The sequence below is a fragment of the Esox lucius genome, chromosome 24 (assembly GCF_011004845.1).
Source record: "Esox lucius isolate fEsoLuc1 chromosome 24, fEsoLuc1.pri, whole genome shotgun sequence".
Classification (NCBI taxonomy): Eukaryota; Metazoa; Chordata; class Actinopteri; order Esociformes; family Esocidae; genus Esox; species Esox lucius.
The window spans coordinates 28,609,715-28,631,179 of NC_047592.1; the positions used below are offsets into that span (position 1 = coordinate 28,609,715).

The 21,465-nt window shown below is 43.1% G+C and overlaps 1 protein-coding gene across 2 annotated transcripts in view; it reads right to left on the bottom strand.

Annotated features, from left to right (window-relative positions):
* Positions 1 to 3,439: 3,439 nt before the first annotated feature.
* LOC105009332 (leucine-rich repeat LGI family member 2) overlaps positions 3,440 to 21,465 on the bottom strand; it is a 73,729-nt gene continuing 55,703 nt past the window's right edge. For both annotated transcript variants that reach the window (XM_013132653.4, XM_013132654.4), the window contains 2 exons: positions 12,224 to 12,388; positions 3,440 to 7,550 (listed from right to left, as the gene is read on the bottom strand). In XM_013132653.4, coding sequence (XP_012988107.2) covers positions 6,733 to 7,550; positions 12,224 to 12,388 — 983 coding nt within the window. In that variant the 3' untranslated portion in view covers positions 3,440 to 6,732. The remainder of the gene's footprint in view (positions 7,551 to 12,223; positions 12,389 to 21,465) is intronic.

Below are 21,465 nucleotides of genomic sequence, written 5' to 3' on the forward strand. Positions count from 1 at the left end.
AAAACCAAAGTTTTGCGTTTATAATTTTGTTCAGTGTACTTTTGTAAAGGTGCAAGAGTATATGAGAAGCAATTAAGGGGTTTGAGTCTTTGCTGGCATTGTTTGTGGATATCATTAGTATATTGTAGTAAGTTCATTAATAGTTTTACAAATTTAATAATAATAGTTTTTTAAAACAAATTACTTTGTTTGATTTTGCCAGTGTAGATTGTATTCCTCTTAAGATGTTTTATTTGTTTGAATTTCAGTGTTAATTTTGGGACAAGATTTGACAGTGGGGTGAAATTTTAATAAAAAGATTTATATGGTGAAATCTGCTGTGTATGTGTTCTCTTCGCTCTCACTCTCTCAGTAAAGTCTTTATTATTAAATGATTCATACAGTGGGGCAAAAAAGTATTTAGTCAGCCACCAATTGTGCAAGTTCTCCCACTTAAAAAGATGAGAGAGGCCTGTAATTTTCATCATAGGTACATTTCAACTATGAGAGACAAAATTAGAAAAGAAAAACCATGAAATCACATTGTAGGATTTTTAATGAATTTGTTGGTAAATTCCTCAGTAAAATAAGTATCTGCAATAGATAAGCAGCTTGGTGTGAAGAAATCAACTGTGGGAGCAATTATAAGAAAATGGAAGACATACAAGACCACTGATAATCTCCCTCGATCCGGGGCTCCACACAAGATCTCACCCCATGGGGTCAAAATGATCACAAGAACGGTGAGCAAAAATCCCAGAACCTAGGGGACCTAGTGAATGTCCTGCAGAGAGCTGGGACCAAAGTAACAAAGGCTACAATCACACTACACCGCCAGGGACTCAAATCCTGCAGTGCCAGACGTGTCCCCCTCCTTAAGCCAGTACATGTCCAGGCCCGTCTGAGGTTTGCTAGAGAGCATTTCGATGGTCCAGAAGAGGATGATGAGAATGTCATACGGTCAGATTAAAACAAAATAGAACTTTTTGGTAAAAACTCAACTTGTTGTGTTTGGAGGAGAAAGAATGCTGAGTTGCATCCAAAGAACACCATACCTACTGTGAAGCATGGGGGCGGAAACATCATTCTTTGATGGGGGCCATGTATCGTGAGATATTGAGTGAAAACCTCCTTCCATCAGCAAGGGCATTGAAGATGAAACGTGGCTGGGTCTTTCAGCATGAAAATGATACCAAACACACCGCACACGGGCAACGAAGGAGTGGCTTCCTAAGAAGCATTTCAAGCACTTCTCCAGATCCTTCAGGTTTCGGGGCTGTCGCTGGGCAATACAGACTTTCAGCTCCCTCCAAAGATTTTCTATTGGGTTCAGGTCTGGAGACTGGCTAGGCCACCCCAGGACCTTCAGATGCTTCTTACGGAGCCACTCCTTAGTTGCCCTGGCTGTGTGTTTCGGGTCGTTGATAAGCTGGAAGACCAAGCCACGACCCATCTTCAATGCTCTTAGTGAGGGAAGGAGGTTTTTGGCCTCGCGATACATGGCCCCATCCATCCTCTCCTCAATACGGTGCAGTCTTCCTGTCCCCTTTGCAGAAAAGCATCCGCAAAGAATGATGTTTCCACCACCATGCTTCACGGTTGGGATGGTGTTCATGGGGTTGTACTCATCCTTCTTCTTCCTCCTCCAAACACGGTGAGTGCATTTTAGACCAAAAAGTTATATTTTTGTCTCATCAGACTACATGAACTTCTCCCATTCCTTCTCTGGATCATCCAGATGGTCATTGGCAAACTTCAGACGGGCCTGGACATGCGCTGGCTTGAGCAGGGGGACCTTGCGTGCACTGCATGATTTTAATCCATGACGCCGTAGTGTGTTACTAATGGTTTTTTTAGAGACTGAAATTTGATCAAGAGGAGGATGGATGGTCACAAGCCATCAAACAAAGCTGAGCTACTTGAATTTTGTGCTAGGAGTGGCATAAAGTCACCCAACAGCAATGTGACAGACTGGTGGAGAGCATGCCAAGACACATGAAAGCAGTGATGAAAAATCAGGGTTATTCCACCAAATATTGATTTCTGAACTTTTCCTATATTAAAACATTAGTATTTTGTGGTTGAAAAATGAATATGAATTTGTGTTCTTTGCATTATTTGAGGTCTGAAACAATGCATATTTTTTGGTCATTTGGACCAGTTGTTATTTTCTACTAATAAATACTGTAAATTATAAAAAAAAAATAATTGTCAGTAGTTGATAGAATAAAACAAAACTGTACATTTTACTCAAACATGAATAATGAATATGAATAGTAAAACCAGAGAATCAGTGGTCTCTTAATTTTTTCCAGAGCTGTATATTGTATATATATTTTTGATATACACTCACCTAAAGGATTATTAGGAACACCATACTAATACTGTTTGACACCCTTTCTCCTTCAGAACTGCCTTAATTCTATGTGGCATTGATTCAACGGTGCTGAAAGCATTCTTTAGAAATGTTGGCCCATATTGATAGGATAGCATCTTGCAGTTGATGGAGATTTGTGGGATGCACATCCAGGGCACGAAGCTCCCGTTCCACCACATCCCAAAGATGCTCTATTGGGTTGAGATCTGGTGATTGTGGGGGCCATTTCAGTACAGAGAACTCATTGTCATGTTATAGAAACCAATTTGAAATGATTCGAGCTTTGTGACATGGTGCATTATCCTGCTGGAAATAGCCATCAGAGGATGGGTACATGGTGGTCATAAAGGGATGGACATGGTCAGAAACAATGCTCAGGTAGGCCGTGGCATTTAAACTATGCCCAATTGGCACTAAGGGACCTAAAGTGTGCCAAGAAAACATCCCAAGGCATGATGGATCCATGTTCTCATTCTGTTTACGCCAAATTCTGACTCTACCATCTGAATGTCTCAACAGAAATCAAGACTCATCAGACCAGGCGACATTCTTCCAGTCTTCGACTGTCCAATTTTGGTGAACTCGTGCAAATTGTAGCCTATTTTTCCTATTTGTAGTGGAGATGAGTGTTACCCGGTGGGGTCTTCTGCTGTTGTAGCCCATCCGCCTCAAGGTTGTGCGTGTTGTGGTTTCAAAAATGCTTTTCTGCATACCTCGGTTGTAACGAGTGATTATTTCAGTCAAAGTTGCTCTTCTATCAACTTGAATCAGTCGGCCCATTCTCCTCTGACCTCTAGCATCAACAAGGCATTTTCGCCCACAGGACTGCCGCATACTGGATGTTTTTTCCTTTTCACACCATTCTTTGTAAACCCTAGAAATGGTTGTGCGTGAAAATCCCAGTAACTGAGCAAATTGTGAAATACTCAGACCGGCCCGTCTGGCACCAACAACCATGCCACGCTCAAAATTGCTTAAATCACCTTTCTTTCCCATTCTGACATTCAGTTTGGAGTTCAGGAGATTGTCTTGACCAGGACCACACCCCTAAATGCATTGAAGCAACTGCCATGTGATTGGTTGATTAGATAATTGCATTAATGAGAAATTGAACAGGTGTTCCTAATAATCCTTTAGGTGAGTGTACATGAATAGGGTTTTATAAAGTACAGTTGATAGCACTTGGCAGATTAAAGCTTATCACATGATAACAGCATGTTATCCTTAAGCTTAAGGCTCATTTTCCCTACTTGTTCCCCATCTAGTCCATTTCTGTGTCTGAATGTCTGCAGTATGTTTTTTTCACCATGTTCTTTATTTTCTTCTCTTAGTGTCGTTCCTGAACAAGGTCTGCACCCTGGGTCCCCTACGTTTCAATGGTTGCACCTGTGCTCTTTCGCACCCGCTCTCATTAGCACAGTGTTTTGTTCAGGCTTTCTGTGTTAGTTCTTTGTGAGGTATTGTTTCGTGTTACGACTCTACTAAGCCTATCTATAATTTCTGCCTACTGTGTACATATCTTTCTAGCTTGTGTTAACTCGTTAATCAATTTCCTTGTACATTCCCTTCTGTACTGTAGCCGTTTATCTGACCATCTGACCTCTCTGCCTTTTTTCTTGGAATACACCTATTGCCTAACCCTTTGGACTTCTTGCCTGTACCATTGTTTCTGACCCATTTGCCTGTATAAAGACCACGAGACCTCTTGCTCCTACTGTGTTTGGATAAATAAACATCTGGAGCCCCCTACGCTTGAACCTTCCCATGTCGTATTCATTATATAAAAGATGACCTATTTCTTAAATTTACTTGCTAAGTGAAATGAACTATTCATATTCCTTACATAATACAGTAAATACTCTTCAAGTAAACAAGAACAATAATTTCTTATTCTATTTCTTTGCAATTTGGCTGTGTATTTCACTAAAATAAAAAAAGGGCTATGCTAAGCCTTTTTGTACATATTGATGTAGGTAGGCTATGTCACAGACAAAAAGGTGAATACGATATATATTGTATATATCCTCTTTCCTCAAATATTTTTTCATTTTAGTATTTGTGAATAAGTGGCTGGTCAGAAATGATAAGCATACTTCAATAAGCTCATATAATGCAAAATATCTTGCCTATGAACTAAGTTTAGTCAGCCTCAACAACATTTGGCCTTTTTTGAACGGTACCCAGGGTTGGATTAATTAATTGCCATAGCATAACAATTATCATACCTTGTACACTTGGAGGTGATAGTTCACCCATATAAAACATTTTTTATACATATAGATTTTTACATTTCAAGTATGTTTTATTGAGGAGCATAAAAATCAGGCAAGAAGGTTCAGTATGTGGGTTGTGATATGATTTATCAATTATGTCATTTGTTTTTAAAAGAACACTGGAACCCCGATTAGGGTTCCCCTTTTGCACGGGGCAATGTCCTTAAATCAATGTCCTGAAATCTTAGAACTGCCCCTGTTAAAATCTTGTCAGGAATATTGTTGGTGATTTGTCGGGAATAGTTAAGCAGGACAACAGCGATCCAATCATGCTGAAAAGAGCTTAAGAGAGCAGTTCTCTTTGTGAGGAAAAATGCAAGAATGAACAAAGGGTGAGCAAGTGCCTCTTAAGGAGAGTGAGCATCTCACTTATTAGACACTTGACCTATCTGTCTACAACAGACGCATGTCATTGGTACCTCAGAGGGTCTAGTTCAACAGTGAGATGTTGAGCAAATAATTGAAAGATAACTTCATATACGGACAATGTAGACATGAATGGAAACATACACAGTCACCTCCAAAGGGATTGGCACCCATGATAAAGATAGATGAGATTCATTTTAGTATTCTATAGTATGTGGAATACATATTTTATTTTGTTAATGATTCAAGGAAATTAACCAAAATTACACATTTCATATTATTAATGTACTTCCACAAAAATGGTGTGATTATAGACACCCTTGTTTAAAACTCTCCCCTTGCAAGAACAGCACCTAGCCTTTTCCTGTAATTTTTTAGGAGATTTTGTCAAATACATCAGAAGGGATCATGGACCATTCCTCCATACATCACCACTAGTAAGTTTGATATCCAAATTAGAATGTAAGAGCTGATAGAAACACCTACCTATTTTAAAATATGCCGGTGGATCCTTCATGCCATGGGGCTATTTTGCAGTCACTGTGCCCATTGTTAAGGTCAGTGACATCATAAACTTTACATATGACAAGAACATTTAGCCAAAAACCTGGTTGCCTTTACTTCGCCGCAAGTGGATCTTAAGGCAAATCAATGACCCCAAGCACAAAATTAAGAAATAGTTAATTTACTACAAAAACAAAATTCGGATTGACCATATTAATGTCCTGACTTGAATCCCATTGACAACATGTGGCTTAAATTAGAGAGCACCATAAGCGCAGTGCAAATTATCTGGAAAGTTTCTTTATAAAGGAATGGTCTAAGATCTCATCCAATTTATTTTTGTGTCAAACTCTTTGCAAAGGGAGAGTGTAACAAAAATATTAAAAATGTATTTTTGGGAAATAGATTGACAATTTGAGACATTTGTCTTTTGTGTCGGTACCCTAGATTAATTAATAAAGCATATTTGCATATTTTATGAAGCGTTTTTACTCATCTTTATCAACAGTGCTAGTCATTTTGGATATATACTGCTAACGATTGTTTAAGGACCAGTACCTGGGTTACACACTAATGTTGTTAAAGGTTTGTGCTCATGCAAACTTTCCCTCTATCTACAAAGCAAAGGGACTGATCAATATTCATAGCCAGAGGGTGGTGCAGCAGGACCAAGAAAATAGTAAAACACCTGTGTGATTCGTGCAATGTACATTATGGAGGAAAAACTGCATCTCCTATTAGCATGAGTGGGACAGAAAAAATATGAATGCAATGTCCAAAACTACAGGGAATTAGCTATGAATTTCTAACTCCAAAGCCTGTAAACACATATCTTCAGTTGGATAAAACAACTGTGAAAAAATGTCTATTTGCTCCAAATTATAGTTACTGTGGGGACTGATTGAGTGTGGTATAACAAGCAGCAGTAGTTCCGGTGTTCGGGATTTAGATGGGATATTTGGACATTACAGCATAGGGCAATGGCAGAACTTAAACTGTGCATATCCATTTGAGAGGGTGGAGACTTTGCAAACTTAATCTAAACAAGATATTCTTTCTGGATTAACCAAGAGTACATGTGCGTGTACGCACACAAGTCAATAGACCTGCACTATGGCACATTTAATTGATTAAAAACGGTATTCAAACATGGTGATTATTAGGAAGAAACAGATGAGAAGAAATATTAGATAATGCCATTTGAGTTCCTGACGGGCAAAAGCCCTGGATATTTCATACACTTAAGTCAATCATGATATGCTCAAATATCTGCGTGCTGCCCTTAAAGCTGGAGGAAAAGATAAAGTCCCGGCGGTCAGTTGAAACCACAGTAAAGGAGCGTGGAGCCATAATGTACACCTCTTTGAAGCGCTCAAAGAGTTTGTTATTAGCATCCCATAGGTAGATATGTGAGAATGTATAGTCACTGCCCAGGGCCAAATAATGACGCTCTTTGAAGGAGAATGGCTGGAGAATCATGGAGCCTCGTGAAGGCAGTGCTTGAATCTCTATAAACTGTTTGGTGCTCCAGCGGACAACCTTAGAGTCACCTATATAGCGGGTCATTGCCAGGTAGAGGTCCTCGTTGATCTGGAAAGCCTTGATGGCCACCACATCCTCCATGTTGGGGATCTCGCCATGCAGAGCAAACTTCTGGGTATTCCTGCTCCACTGGTAGATTACTGGCACCTGGGAGCGGCTGGCCAGAATGAGATGGGACTTGCCATCCAGATCTACAAACTCAGCATCAGTGTCTCGAAACCACTCATGCAGGGACTGATAGGAGTAGAAGCCCTTGTTGTTCCATTTGTAGAGTGTGGAGAGTCCTGCCTTTGAACTGTCTGCTATCACAAAGAACCACTCACCAGCAATTTGGAAGGCTTCAATATCATTGGGCTTGGAGATTTTGGATACCTCAATATCCTGAAACTTACTAAACCTGCTCTGGTCCTCATCAAACTTGTAGATGTGTGAACCACCGAAGAGTTGGGCCACTATGACAAAGACCTGGTTCTGGATGACGACTGACTTGCATCCAACAATCGACTGGCCTGATATTTGAGACACACAAAAGACACATTTTTAAATGTTGGCTTTACAATATTGGAAGTGATGTGATATCAATGATATTTTGAAACCTTTTATTGGGTTTTCAAACCAAAAGAGGCAACCTTTGGCAGTAACGCTTTGTTTTTGTGAAAGGTATATTATACTCTGACGGCAGGCAGAGCAGCATGAACCACGATGGCAAGTGAAAGCAGCAGTCAGCAGTCTCTACACCAGCTGGGATTTTGCATCGTCTGGGACACAGTTCAAAACTGTTATAATCTGTAATTGTTGTTCAATGCTATATACACTGATCAGCCATAATATTATGACCACCTGCCTAATAATGTGTAGGTCCCCTTTTGCCGCCAAAACAGCCCTGACCCGTCGAAGCATGGACTCCATTAGACCTTTGAAGTTGTGCTTTGGTATCTGGCACCAAGATGTTAGCAACAGATCCTTTTAGTCCTGTAAATTGCGAGGTGGGGCCTCCATGGATCGGAGTTGTTTGTTCAGCACATACCAAAGATGCTCGATTGGATTGAGCTCTGGGAATTTGGAGGTCAACACCTTCAACTTGTTGTTGTGTTCCTCAAACAATTCCTTAACCATTGTTGCTTTGTGGCAAGGCACAATCCTGCTGAAAGACGCCAATGCAATCAGGGAATACCGTTGTCATGAAAGGATGCACATGGTCTGCAACAATGCTTAGGTAGGTGGTATGTGTCAAAGTAACATCCACATGAATGGCAGGACCCAGAATACACCCATAGCTGATCTGTCACTGTGAATCAGCACGAACACTGCCCACTGTCTGTTATTGGCCATCATCCAGTGGTAAGAGGCAGAAGTTGTCCCAACCCCGGTAGCAGCGGCAGTGGCCTAAGTGGCCGAAGTTGAATGAAGAAACTGACATGAATGGTAGAAATACTGTACAATAAAAATTTAATTAACATGATAACACATATAAATATTTGTATTGCATGTACATTAGATTATGTGTATATCTTATGTATTTAATTATGTTTATAGCAAACATTGATCACAGATCATGACAGTGTGGAACTGTGCCCTGGATGACATAAAATCCTGGTTGTTTCAGAGACCGCCCACTAATATCTTCTTTGCTGCTGGTGAAAAATATACCTTTTTCAAAAACAAGGTGTTACTGCCGGCAGTTGCCTCTTTTAAAGACATAACTGGACATCTCTAGACCACCCAATTATTAATTATACCCACCACTGTGTATACAGTGGATATAAAAAGTCTACACACCCCTATTAAAATGGTGGGTTTTTGTGATGTAAAAGAATGAGACAAAGATAAATCATGTCAGAACTTTTCCCACTTTTAATGTGACCTATAATGTGAACAATTCAATTGAAAAACAAACAGAAATCTTCTAGGGGGAAAATGGAAAATGAAAAACCTTACAATATTCTGCTTGCATAAATGTGCACACCCTCTTATAACTAAGGATGTGGCTGTGTTCAGAATTAACCAATCACATTCAAACTCATGTTAAATAGAAGTCATTACAAACGTGCCATCATTTAAAGTGACTATGATTAAAGTTCAGCTGTTCTAGTAGGATTTTCCTGACAATTTCTTGGTTGCATCGCAGAGCAAAAGCCATGGTCCGCAGAGAGCTTCCAAAGCATCAGAGGGATCTCATTGTTGAAAGATATCAGTCAGGAGAAGGCTACAAAAGAATTTCCAAAGGATTAAATATACCACGGAACACAGTGAAGACAGCAATCATCAAATGGAGAAAATATGGAACAACAGAGACATTACCAAGAACTGGACATCCCTCAAAAATTGATGAAGAGACGAGAAGAAAACTGGTCAGGGAGGCTTCCAAGAGGCCTACAGCAACATTAAAGGAACTTCTGGCAAGTACTGTCTGTGTGCTACATGTGACAACAATCTCCCGTATTTTTCATATGAATGTGCTATGGGGTAGGGTGGCAAGACGGAAGCCTTTTCTTACTAAGAAGTTTGCAAAAACAAAACAAAAAATCAAACCAAGGTTCAAATTTTGGCCATAATTCCAAAAAGTATGTTTGGCGCAAAAACAACACTGCACATCACTGAAAGAACACCATACCCACAGTGAAGCATGGTGGTGGCAGCATCATGCTTTGGGGCTGTTTTTCTTCAGCTGGAACCGAGGCCTTAGTCAGGGTGGAGGGAATTATGAACAGTTCCAAATACCAGGCTATTAGACAGCTGAAGATGAAGAGGGAGTTCACCTTTCAGCAAGACAACGCCCCAAAGCACACATCCAAATCCACAAAAGCATAGCTTCACCAGAAGAAGATTAACGTTTTGGAATGGCCCAGCCAGAGCCCAGACCTGAATCCAATTGAACATCTGTGGGGTGATCTGAAGAGGGCTGTGCACAGGAGATGTCCTCGCTATCTATCAGATTTGGAGAGCTTTTGCAAAGAAGACGTCAAGATGTGCCATGCTAATAGACTCCTACCCAAAAAGTAGGAGTACTGAGTACTGTAATAAAATCAAAAGGTGCTTAAACAAAGTATTAGTTTAAGGGCGTGCACACTTACGCAACCAGGTTATTGAGTTTGTAATATAAAATGTTTCCCCCTCGAAGATTTCAATTGAATTGTTCACGTTATAGTTCACATTATAGGTGAAAAAAGTTCTGACATGATTTATCTTTGTTTCATTCTTTTACATCACAAGAACCTGGCATTTTATCAGGGGTGTGTATACTTTTTATATCCACTGTAAGTTACTGGATCTCACAAAAGTGAGTACACCCCTCAAACAATACTGAAGCAATGACACTTTGCTACAATGTAAAGTAGTGAGTGTAGCTTGTATAACAGTGTAAATTTGCTGTCTCCTCAAAATAACTCAACACAAAGCCATTAATGTCTAAACCGCTGGCAACAAAAGTGAGTACACCCCTAAATGAAAATGTCCAAATTGGGCCCAATTAGCCATTTTCCCTCCCTGGTGTCATGTGACTCGTTAGTGTTACAAGGTTTCAAGTGTGAATGGGGAGCAGGTGTGTTACATTTGGCGTTATCGCTCTCACACTCCCTCATACTGGTCACTGGAAGTTCAACATGGAACCTCATGGCAAAGAACTCTCTGAGGATCTGAAAAAATGAATTGTTGCTCTACATAAAGATGGCCTAGGCTATTAGAAGATTGCCAAGACCCTGAAACTGAGCTGCAGCACGGTGGCCAAGACAATACAGCGGTTTAACAGGACAGGTGGTCGACCAAAGAAGTTGAGTGCACGTGCTCAGTGGCATATCCAGAGGTTGTCTTTGGGAAATAGACATATGAGGTTGAAGGGGTCTGGGGTCAGCCTGTAAATGCTCAGACCATACGCCGCACACTGCATCAAATTGGTCTGCATGGCTGTCACCCCAGAAGGAAGCCTCTTCTAAAGATGATGCACAAGAAAGCCTGTAAACAGTTTGCTGAAGACAAGAAGACTAAAGGCATGGATTACATGGATTATGAGACCAAGATAAACTTATTTGGTTCAGATGGTGTCAAACGTGTGTGGCAGCAACCAGGTGAGGAGTACAAAGACAAGTGTGTCTTGCCTACAGTAACGCATGGTGGTGGGAGTGTCATGGTCTGGGGTTGCATGAGGGCTGCCGGCAATGACATTGAGGGAAATAGGAATGCCAATGTGAAATACTGAAGCAGAGCATGATCCCCTCCCTTCGGAGACTGGGTCGCAGGGCAGTATTCCAACATGATAATGACCCCAAACACAACTCCAAGATGACCACTGCCTTGCAAAAGAAGCTTAAGAAGGTGATGGACTAGCCAAGCATGTCTCCAGACCTAAACCCTATTGAGTGTCTGTGGGGCATCCTCATACGGAAGGTGGAGGAGCGCAAGGTCTCTAACATCCACCAGCTCCATGATGTCATCATGGAGGAATGGAAGAGGACTCCAGTGGCAACCTGTGAAGCACTGGTGAACTCCATGCCCAGGAGGGTTAAGGCAGTGCTGGAAAATGATGGTGGCCACACAAAATATTGACACAAATATTGACAATTTGGACAATTTCACTTAGGGGTGTGCTCACTTTTGTTGCCAGCGGTTTAGACATTAATGGCTGTGTATTGTCTTATTTTGAGGGGACAGCAAATTTACACTGTTATACAAACTATAAACTCACTACTTTACATTTTAGCAAAGTGTCATTTCTTCAGTGTTGTCACATGAAAAGATATAATCAAATATTTACAAAAATGTGAGGGGTGTACTCACTTTTGTGAGATACTGTATGTGGTACCTTTAAAAAAAAATTCTAGCAAAAACATACATTATCAGTAACAACTGTAATGTTTTAAATATACAGGAGATTTGATTCAGCAAGAGCAGAACTGTATTGCTTCTATAGCATCATCATCAATACTCTGCATATACTTTATACTAACATCAGGGTAAAAGGGGCAATATGTTTGTAAACTGTAAATGTACAGAAACATTATATAGCTGCAAAACATGGTTGAAACTTATTTGTTATTATCATGGATATTCAATATGTATTACAATTTAACTAATCGTTTCAGTAACTGTAATATTTGACATGTTGCTGTGCTTTTTATTACCACCAGTATGTTTGCAAATAAAGAATATCACCCTGAGTGACATAAGATATCATGCCACCAAATACCTGTGATGTTGTCGTAAGTCCTGAAGTTCATCTCAATGTGGTCCCACTGTAAAACCATGCAACTCTCTGTGTTGGGTGCCGCAATGGCCACATAGACATCATTTTTATAAGAGAATGTATCCACGGACAGGGACTCTGATGGCACTGACTGATGGAGGATCAAATCTGTGGAGAAATGGCAATCCAAGCATTAGTATGTTTATGGAAATATTTTATAATGTAAAGTTCAGTTCAAAGTTTTATTTATCAAATTCACTGAATAACACAGCATTATCCTGCACAATGAAAATCTTGTGACATGGCACACGACATGTACGTAGTAAGAATTAAGAAATACATAAAGCAAAAACATAGCAATACTATACAATGTAAACTAGCAGCAAAAAGGGTAGGATGGGAATTAGAAAAATATGGGTAGAATTATTGATTATAGATATGGCAAGTATAGCAATAATATACATAATGTAAACTAGCAGTAATAAAAATAAAATAAGAGTAGGATGAATATATTCCACATATATATTCAATAGGTAGAAGTATTGAATATTGTAGGTGCAATATGTGTGTAATATGTCTAGGAATTGTACACACAAAATAATATTCTATGTAGACCGAACGTACATGGGAATACATCAGAGCATTTGGAATGTTCATGTGTGATCAGTATGATCACAGATCAGTGTTGCTGGTTGAGGAGCCTTATGGCCTGAGGAAAAAAACTGCTTGTGAGTCTGTAAGTGCGTGCCCTGATGCCCCGGTAGCATCTACCAGAGGGCAGCAGTGTGAACAGACCATGGCCTGGGTGACTGATGATGTTCCATGCTTTTCAAAGACATAGTGTATGGCAGATGCCTTGCACGGAGGGGAGATTGCATCACATGACATGCTCTGGAGGGACTTGCGATCCACAGCAAGATGCTCTCAATGGAGCACCTGTAGAAGTTGGTGACAATATTTACAGACATGCGGTACGCAAATTGAAAGGGGTCCAAGGTGTCAGGAAGTGTGGAGCAAATGTGAGTTCTGACCAGCCGCTTGAAGCACTTCATGATGGTGGACGTCAGTGGTACAGGGACGATGGGGGTTTGTTTGAAGCACGGGGGACTGCAGACAGAGAGAGGTTGAATATGGAGGTAAAAACCTCCGCTAGCTGGTCGGCGTACTCCCTGAGGACTGGAATGACATTCGGCCCTGGTGACTTCGGAGGGTTCACTTAAAAACTCTACTCAAGTCAGCCATGGTTAGGGACAGAGCATGGTCGTCCTGGACCTCAGTATAGTATAGTTTTTGTATAGTTTGAACTAATTTTGCTTAACCCACAACTAAACTCATGTTATTAGTCAACTACTCAAAAAATTACTAAATCCACACGTTTAAAGAAGACATGAAGAGATCCATCCATCCATCTTCTTCCGCTTATCCGTGGCCGGGTCGCGGGGGCAGCAGTCTAAGCAGAGATGCCCAGACTTCCCTCTCCCCAGACACTTCCTCTAGCTCTTCCGGGGGGACACCGGGGCGTTCCCAGGCCAGCCGGGAGACATAGTCCCTCCAGCGTGTCCTAGGTCTTCCCCGGGGTCTCCTCCCGGTGGGATGGGACCGGAACACCTTCCCAGGAAGGCGTTCCGGAGGCATCCGAAACAGATGCCCAAGCCACCTCAGCTGACCCCTCTCGATGTGGAGGAGCAGCGGCTCTACTCTGAGCTCCTCCCGGGTGACCGAGCTTCTCACCCTATCTCTAAGGGATCGCCCAGCCACCCTGCGGAGAAAGCTCATTTCGGCCGCCTGTATCCGGGATCTTGTCCTTTCGGTCATGACCCAAAGCTCATGACCATAGGTGAGAGTAGGAACGTAGATTGACTGGTAAATCGAGAGCTTCGCCTTGCGGCTCAGCTCTTTCTTCACCACGACAGACCAATACATCGACTGCATTACTGCAGAAGCTGCACCGATCCGTCTGTCAATCTCCCGTTCCATCCTTCCCTCACTCGTGAACAAGACCCCTAGATACTTAAACTCCTCCACTTGAGGCAGGCACTCTCCACCAACCTGAAGTGGGCAAGCCACCCTTTTCCGACTGAGGACCATGGCCTCGGAGGTACTGATTTTCATCCCCACCGCTTCACACTCGGCTGCAAACCGTCCCAGTGCATGCTGAAGGTCCTGGTTAGAAGGAGCCAACATGACAACATCATCTGCAAAGAGCAGAGACCAAATTGTGTGGTCCCCAAACCTGACACCCTCCGGCCCCTGGCTGCGCCTAGAAATTCGGTCCATAAAAATTACGAACAGAACCGGTGACAAAGGGCAGCCCTGCCGGAGTCCAACATGCACTGGGAACAAGTCTGAGTTACTGCCGGCAATGCGGACCAAGCTCCTGCTTCGGTTGTACAGGGACCTGACAGCCCTTAGCAAAGGACCCAGGACCCCATATTCCCGAAGCACCCTCCACAAGATGCCGCGAGGGACACAGTCGAATGCCTTCTCCAAATCCACAAAACACATGTGGATTGGTTGGGCAAACTCCCATGAACCCTCCAACACCCCGTAGAGGGTATAGAGCTGGTCCAGTGTTCCACGGCCCGGACGAAAACCACACTGTTCCACCTGAATCCGAGGTTCTACTATCGGCCGTATTCTCCTCTCCAGAACCCTGGCATAGACTTTCCCGGGGAGGCTGAGAAGTGTGATCCCCCTATAGTTGGAACACACCCTCCGGTCCCCCTTCTTAAAAAGAGGGACCACCACCCCGGTCTGCCATCCCAGAGGCACTGTCCCCGACCGCCACGCGATGTTGCACAGGCGTGTCAACCAAGACAGCCCCACAACATCCAGAGACTTGAGGTACTCAGGGCGGATCTCATCCATCCCCGGTGCCTTGCCACCGAGGAGTTTCTTGACCACCTCTGTGACTTCAGCCCGGGTGATGGACGAGTCCACCTCTTAGCCCTCATCCTCTGCTTCCTCAATGGAAGACGTGACAGCGGGATTGAGGAGATCCTCGAAGTACTCCTTCCACCGCCCGACGACATCCTCAGTTGAGGTCAACAGCTGCCCACCTCTACTGTAAACAGCGTTGGTGGGGCACGGTTTCCCTCTCCTGAGGCGCCGGATGGTTCGCCAGAATCTCTTCGAGGGCAGCCGATAGTCCTTCTCCATGGCCTCATCCAACTCCTCCCAGGCCCGAGCTTTTGCCTCCACAACCACCCGGGCTGCAGCCCGCTTGGCCTGCCTGTACCCGTCAGCTGCCTCAGGAGTCCCACAAGCCAACCAGGCCTGATAGGACTCCTTCTTCAGCTTGACGGCATCCCTTACTTCCGGTGTCCACCACCGGGTTCGGGGATTGCCGCCTCGACAGGCACCGGAGACCTTACGGCCACAGCTCCGAGCGGCCGCTTCGACAATGGCGGTGGAGAACATGGTCCACTCGGACTCAATATCTCCAGCCTCCCTCGGGATCCAGTCGAAGCTCTGCCGGAGGTGGGAGTTAAAGTTCTCTCTGACAGGAGCCTCGGCCAGACGTTCCCAGCAGACCCTTATTGTACGCTTGGGCCTGCCGAGTCTGTCCAGCTTCCCCCCCCGCCATCGGATCCAACTCACCACCAGGTGGTGATCAGTTGACAGCTCCGCCCCTCTCTTCACCCGAGTGTCCATGACATACGGCCGCAGGTCAGATGAGATGACAACAAAGTCGATCATCGACCTGCGGCCTAGGGTGTCCTGGTGCCACGTGCACTGGACACCCTTATGCATGAACATGGTGTTCATTATGGACAAACTGTGACTAGCACAGAAGTCCAATAACTGAACACCACTCGGGTTCAGATCAGGGGGGCCGTTCCTCCCAATCACACCCCTCCAGGTGTCACTGTCGTTGCCCACGTGGGCGTTGAAGTCCCCCAGTAGAACGATAGAGTCCCCAGTCGGAGCACTTTCCAGCACCCCTCCCAGAGACTCCAAGAAGGTTGGGTCCTCTGCACTGCCGTTCGGCCCGTAGGCACAAACAACAGTGAGAGACCTATCCCCGACCAGTAGGCGCAGGGAAACGACCCTCTCGTTCACCGGGGTAAACTCCAACACATGGCGCCAGAGCTGGGGAGCTATAAGCAAACCCACACCAGCCCGCCGCCTCTCACCATGGGCAACTCCAGAGTGGTGAAGAGTCCATCCTCTCTCAAGGAGTGTGGTTCCAGAGCCCAAGCCGTGCGTAGAGGTGATCCTGACTACCTCTAATCGGAACCTCTCAACCTCACGCACGATCTCAGGCTCCTTCCCCGCCAGCGATGTGACATTCCACGTCCCTAGAGCCAGTTTCCCTGTCCAGAGATCGGGCTGTCTAGGCCCCTGCCTTCGACTGCCGCCCGATCCTCTTCGCACCGGCCCCTTATGGTCCCTCCTGTGGGTGGTGAGCCCACGGGAAGGCGGCCCCACGTCGCCTGTTCGGGCTGAGCCCGGCCGGGCCCCATGGGGGAAGGCCCGGCCACCAGGCGCTCGCATACGAGCCCCAACCCCGGGCCTGGCTCCAGGGTGGGGCCCCGGCTGCGCCATACCGGGCGACGTCACGGTACTCAAAATCTTATGCATCATTAAGGGGGTTTTGAACCGCTCTTAGTCTGACCCGAAGAACAGAATGAACTTGATCAATAAGCGTCAACATACATTTTTGCAAGTCGGGGGCCAAAATTCCCCTCCCTTTTACAATTTCAAAGATATTAACACCTGTGAAATAGTGATTTATTTATATATAGTATAGTGCTGTTAAGTATTTACCCCTTCCAAATTTCCAGAATTATTGCATATTTGTCACACTCAGTGGTGTCAGATCTTCATACAAAATGTAATAAAAGACCAAGAGAACCCCAGAAAACAAAATTCAGGGTTGGAAATGATAATTGTATTTAAGTAAAACACTCATCACACACCAACGCCTGTGGGAAAAAGTAATTGCCCCCACTTGAACTTAACATAACTGCTTGCACCACCTTTAAGCAGGATTAACTGCAACCAATCCCTTCCTGTGATTGGAGAGTGATCTTTTACACTGCTGTGGAGGAATCTTGGCACACTCTTCTTTTCAGAATTGCTGTAATTCAACAACATTGAAGGATTTTCAAGCATGAACTGCTCGTTTAAGATCCTGCCACACTATCTTGATGGGGTTCAAGTCAGGACTTAGAATCGACCACTCCAAAACCGTAATTTTATTTATTTTAAGCCACTGTGCGGTGGACTTTTGTGTTTGGGATTATTGTCATGCTGCATATCTCAATTACGCATCAATTTAGGATCACAGACTGATGACTGGACATTCTCCTTCAGAATTCTCTGGTACAAAGCAGAATTTAAAGATGGCAAATCTTCCAAGCCTCTGAAGCAGCAAAGTATCCCCACAGCAATACACTTCCACCATTATGTTTGACCTTTGGGATGATGTTTTCACATAACATAAAGGGACACGTGTCTTCCATAGAGTTCCACTTTTGACACAAAACATCATCCCAAATGGCTTGAGGGTCATTAATGTGCTTTTTTGAGACAAGCACTAATGTTTCTCTTAGTTAGCAATTCTTAGGAATTCTATTTTTGCCCAATCTTGATCTAATTTTCGAATCATGAACTTTGACCATAGCTGATGCTAGTGAGGCCTGCAGTTCCTTAAATGCTGCCCTGGATGTACTGGATGAGTTGTTGCTGCATCCATGGAAAAATTTGTAGGCTGGACACTATAGGAAGATTCACCACTCTTCCACTGGAAATAATTGCTCACACCATGGTTCGTTGGAGTCTTAGCTTTGTAACTCTTTCTAAAGTGATTTATCTCAACCACTGTTTTCATTTCCCGGGATTACTTTTTGTGCCATGGTGTTCTGCTTGTTGAGACCTTAAAGCCTACTTCATATTGATGGTGAGGTTCTATAGAAATCATGTTTAGATTGAACAGGGCTGGCAGTAATCAAGTCTGGGTGGGTATTCTCTAATTGAATCCACTATTTGAATCCGCTATTTGTGTTAATGTGGTTAGCTATACAGACAGAGCAGACATGGCTATAGTTACTGACTGTACATCTAACAAGCAGACATTGTTTGCAATTTTTGCTACTACTTCCAGCTTCAAATAACATCAGCTTGGCAGCAAGGACAATGTTAGCTGCCTAGAATAACCTCATACTCTTGTTAGTAATTGGCTATAATTTTTATGGACAGAATTTCTAGGCGCAGCCAGGGGCCGGAGGGTGTCAGGTTTGGGGACCACACAATTTGGTCTCTGCTCTTTGCAGATTATGTTGTCGTGTTGGCCCCTTCTAACCAGGACCTTCAGCATGCGCTGGGACGGTTTGCAGCCGAGTGTGAAGCGGTGGGGATGAAAATCAGTACCTCCAAATCCGAGGCCATGGTCCTCAGTCGGAAAAGGGTGGCTTGCCCACTTCAGGTTGGTGGAGAGTGCCTGCCTCAAGTGGAGGAGTTTAAGTATCTAGGGGTCTTGTTCACGAGTGAGGGAAGGATGGAACGGGAGATTGACAGACGGATCGGTGCAGCTTCTGCAGTAATGCAGTCGATGTATCGGTCTGTCGTGGGGAAGAAAGAGCTGAGCCACAAGGCGAAGCTCTCGATTTACCAGTCAATCTACGTTCCTACTCTCACCTATGGTCATGAGCTTTGGGTCATGACCGAAAGGACAAGATCCCGGATACAGGCGGCCGAAATGAGCTTTCTCCGCAGGGTGGCTGGGCGATCCCTTAGAGATAGGGTGAGAAGCTCGCTCACTGGGGAGAGGGAAGTCTGGGCATCCCTGCTTAGACTGCTGCCCCCGCGACCCGGCCCCAGATAAGCGGAAGAAGATGGTATGGTATGGTATAATTACCTGGCAAAAACTATTGGTCAATTAGGCTAAAGTTACGTTTGCCCACTGAATGATCAGTATATAACTTTAATGGTAAGTTTATTTGAACAGAGAGAGACAGAATAATGTAAAAAAAATCCAGAACAACGCATGTCAAACATTTTATAATTTTATTTGCATTTTAATGAGTGAAATAAGTATTTCATCCCCTCTGCAAAACATGACTTAGTACTTGGTAGCAAAACCCTTGTTGGCAATCAGAGTTCCGGTCGTTTACGAGCTGCCTAGGTAATTCTGTAGCCGTCTGTAAATGCTGTTTGTCATGTTTACCAGCCCAGCTAGTAGTGCTGTAATTGGAAAACATTACCAGGGCGAGTTTAGACTAGAAGCTAGCTATTCTCATGTTTCCGTATTTATGCTACATCAGATACATTTAGTTTAATTAATTGTAGTATATGGGCCATTCCATTGAACCTGTGCCTTTTCCATCCCCAGGCCATTACATGCAGGAAAATTATCTGTTTAATACAAAAGTGTCCTGCACTTTGTCCCAATTGCAATTTGCAAACCTCAATAAAAACTACCTAGAACACTGAAAAAATAGGATTTTAGCCTGTCCCCACTACACTTCACCATAAGATATATTGATTAGAGTCCTTCAGAAATCTTTTATTATTATTATTATTATTATTGTGTGACTCTATTTCCAATTTAGACAAAGAAAATTCTCATTGGAAATTAATAATATGTTCGCTAAAATTAAAAAAATTGTTGTGTCTCCAGGTGTTCACTCAGTCCTGTTACCCTGACACATTCTCCCTTATAAAAATGTGGGACCTGACAAGTCACATGAGCAACAGGAAGTAGCATCGTTTGAATCTCCTGAAGGCCATGGGAAGAGCAACAGTTAGTTCTCACACTCTTATGTTTTTTATTGTCATTTTGTAAGTATGACTGAGAATGTCAATCTCAACGTTCAGTCCTGTTACCTAAATTATTTCTTAGATGTTATTATGTTTGTTTTTTTAAAGATAGTTTTGGTAAACAACTTGAAGGTGCTAAGTGTTCTCATGATATTATAATTGATGCTATGTGGCTATATTTCATGTATTTGCGAATGTTATGTTAAAAACTCAGTCCTGTTACTTTCAGTCCTATCACTCATATGACAATATCAATACATTTTGGAACTTTAAAGACCACTTTAGACCTGATGGGGTTCATCCAAACATCATGGGATGCCGGCTGCTTGGTGCCAACTTAAGTCACGCTCTTGGAATGCCATTTTCAAACAAGATAAGCATGAAGGACAGTACTCATAGGCAGAGTATCCACCCCAACAATCTCTCCAACAATAAGTGCGGAGTCAGTTGATGTACTCCTGGATAATTTGAATGCCAAAATATTGAATGTCATGGATCGTGTGGCACCGGTTACAAAAAACTGAGCAAACAGAAAACAACATGGAGGACCACCATGATGGTAAGCACCCTGAAAAGAAAATGTAGGAAAGCGGAATGTAAGTGGAGGAAAACTAAACTTAAAATTCACTATAACATCTATAAACAAAGCCTTGGTAGCTTCAACAATGAGTTACGCAGGGCCAGACAGCAACATTTATTGTGAATGATCAACAAGAATATCAACAATACTCACACTCTATTTGCCATGATTGACAAGCTTACAAACCCCCTAAAGCAGACAGCATCAGAACTCATGTCCACTGTGAAATGTAATGAATTTGCGTGTTTCTTAAGTGAACAAATTTGAAGTATTAGACGGACCACCAGAACTACACAGTCTAACAATGACACTGTACCGTCACAATGACCAGGAATACATAACTCGATTATTATGTCACAATTTAATACAATTGATAAAAAATCCCTAGAATCCCTAAAAAAACTGTTAGACATCTTAAAGCTTCCACATGTGGTCTCGGCACACTGCCATCAGACTTTCTTTTTTTTTTTTTACTCGATAACAATGGACCTATAGCAAATAGTTAATTGCTCTCTGCAACAGGCATTTTCCCAACATCTCTAAAAACAGTTAAGCCACTATTTTATAAGAGAACACTGGATGCATCTATATTGAACAACTATAGACCTGTATCAAATCTCCTTTTTATAGCCAAGATCATTGAGATCTGCTGCTAAAATGTTAACCATGACCAAGAGAACAGAGCACATCACTCCGGTTATTACATTTTTGCACTGGCTTCCAGTCAGTTACAGAATAGATTTTAAGGTGGTGCTTTTAGTTTATAGTCACTGAATGGTTTAGGCCCCGAATACATTTCTGATATGTTTGAAGAATATATACCAAGCAGGGCTCTTAGATTCATGAACACAGTTCAGCTAATAGAGCCCAGAGTCCAAACTACACATGGTCAAGCTGCGTT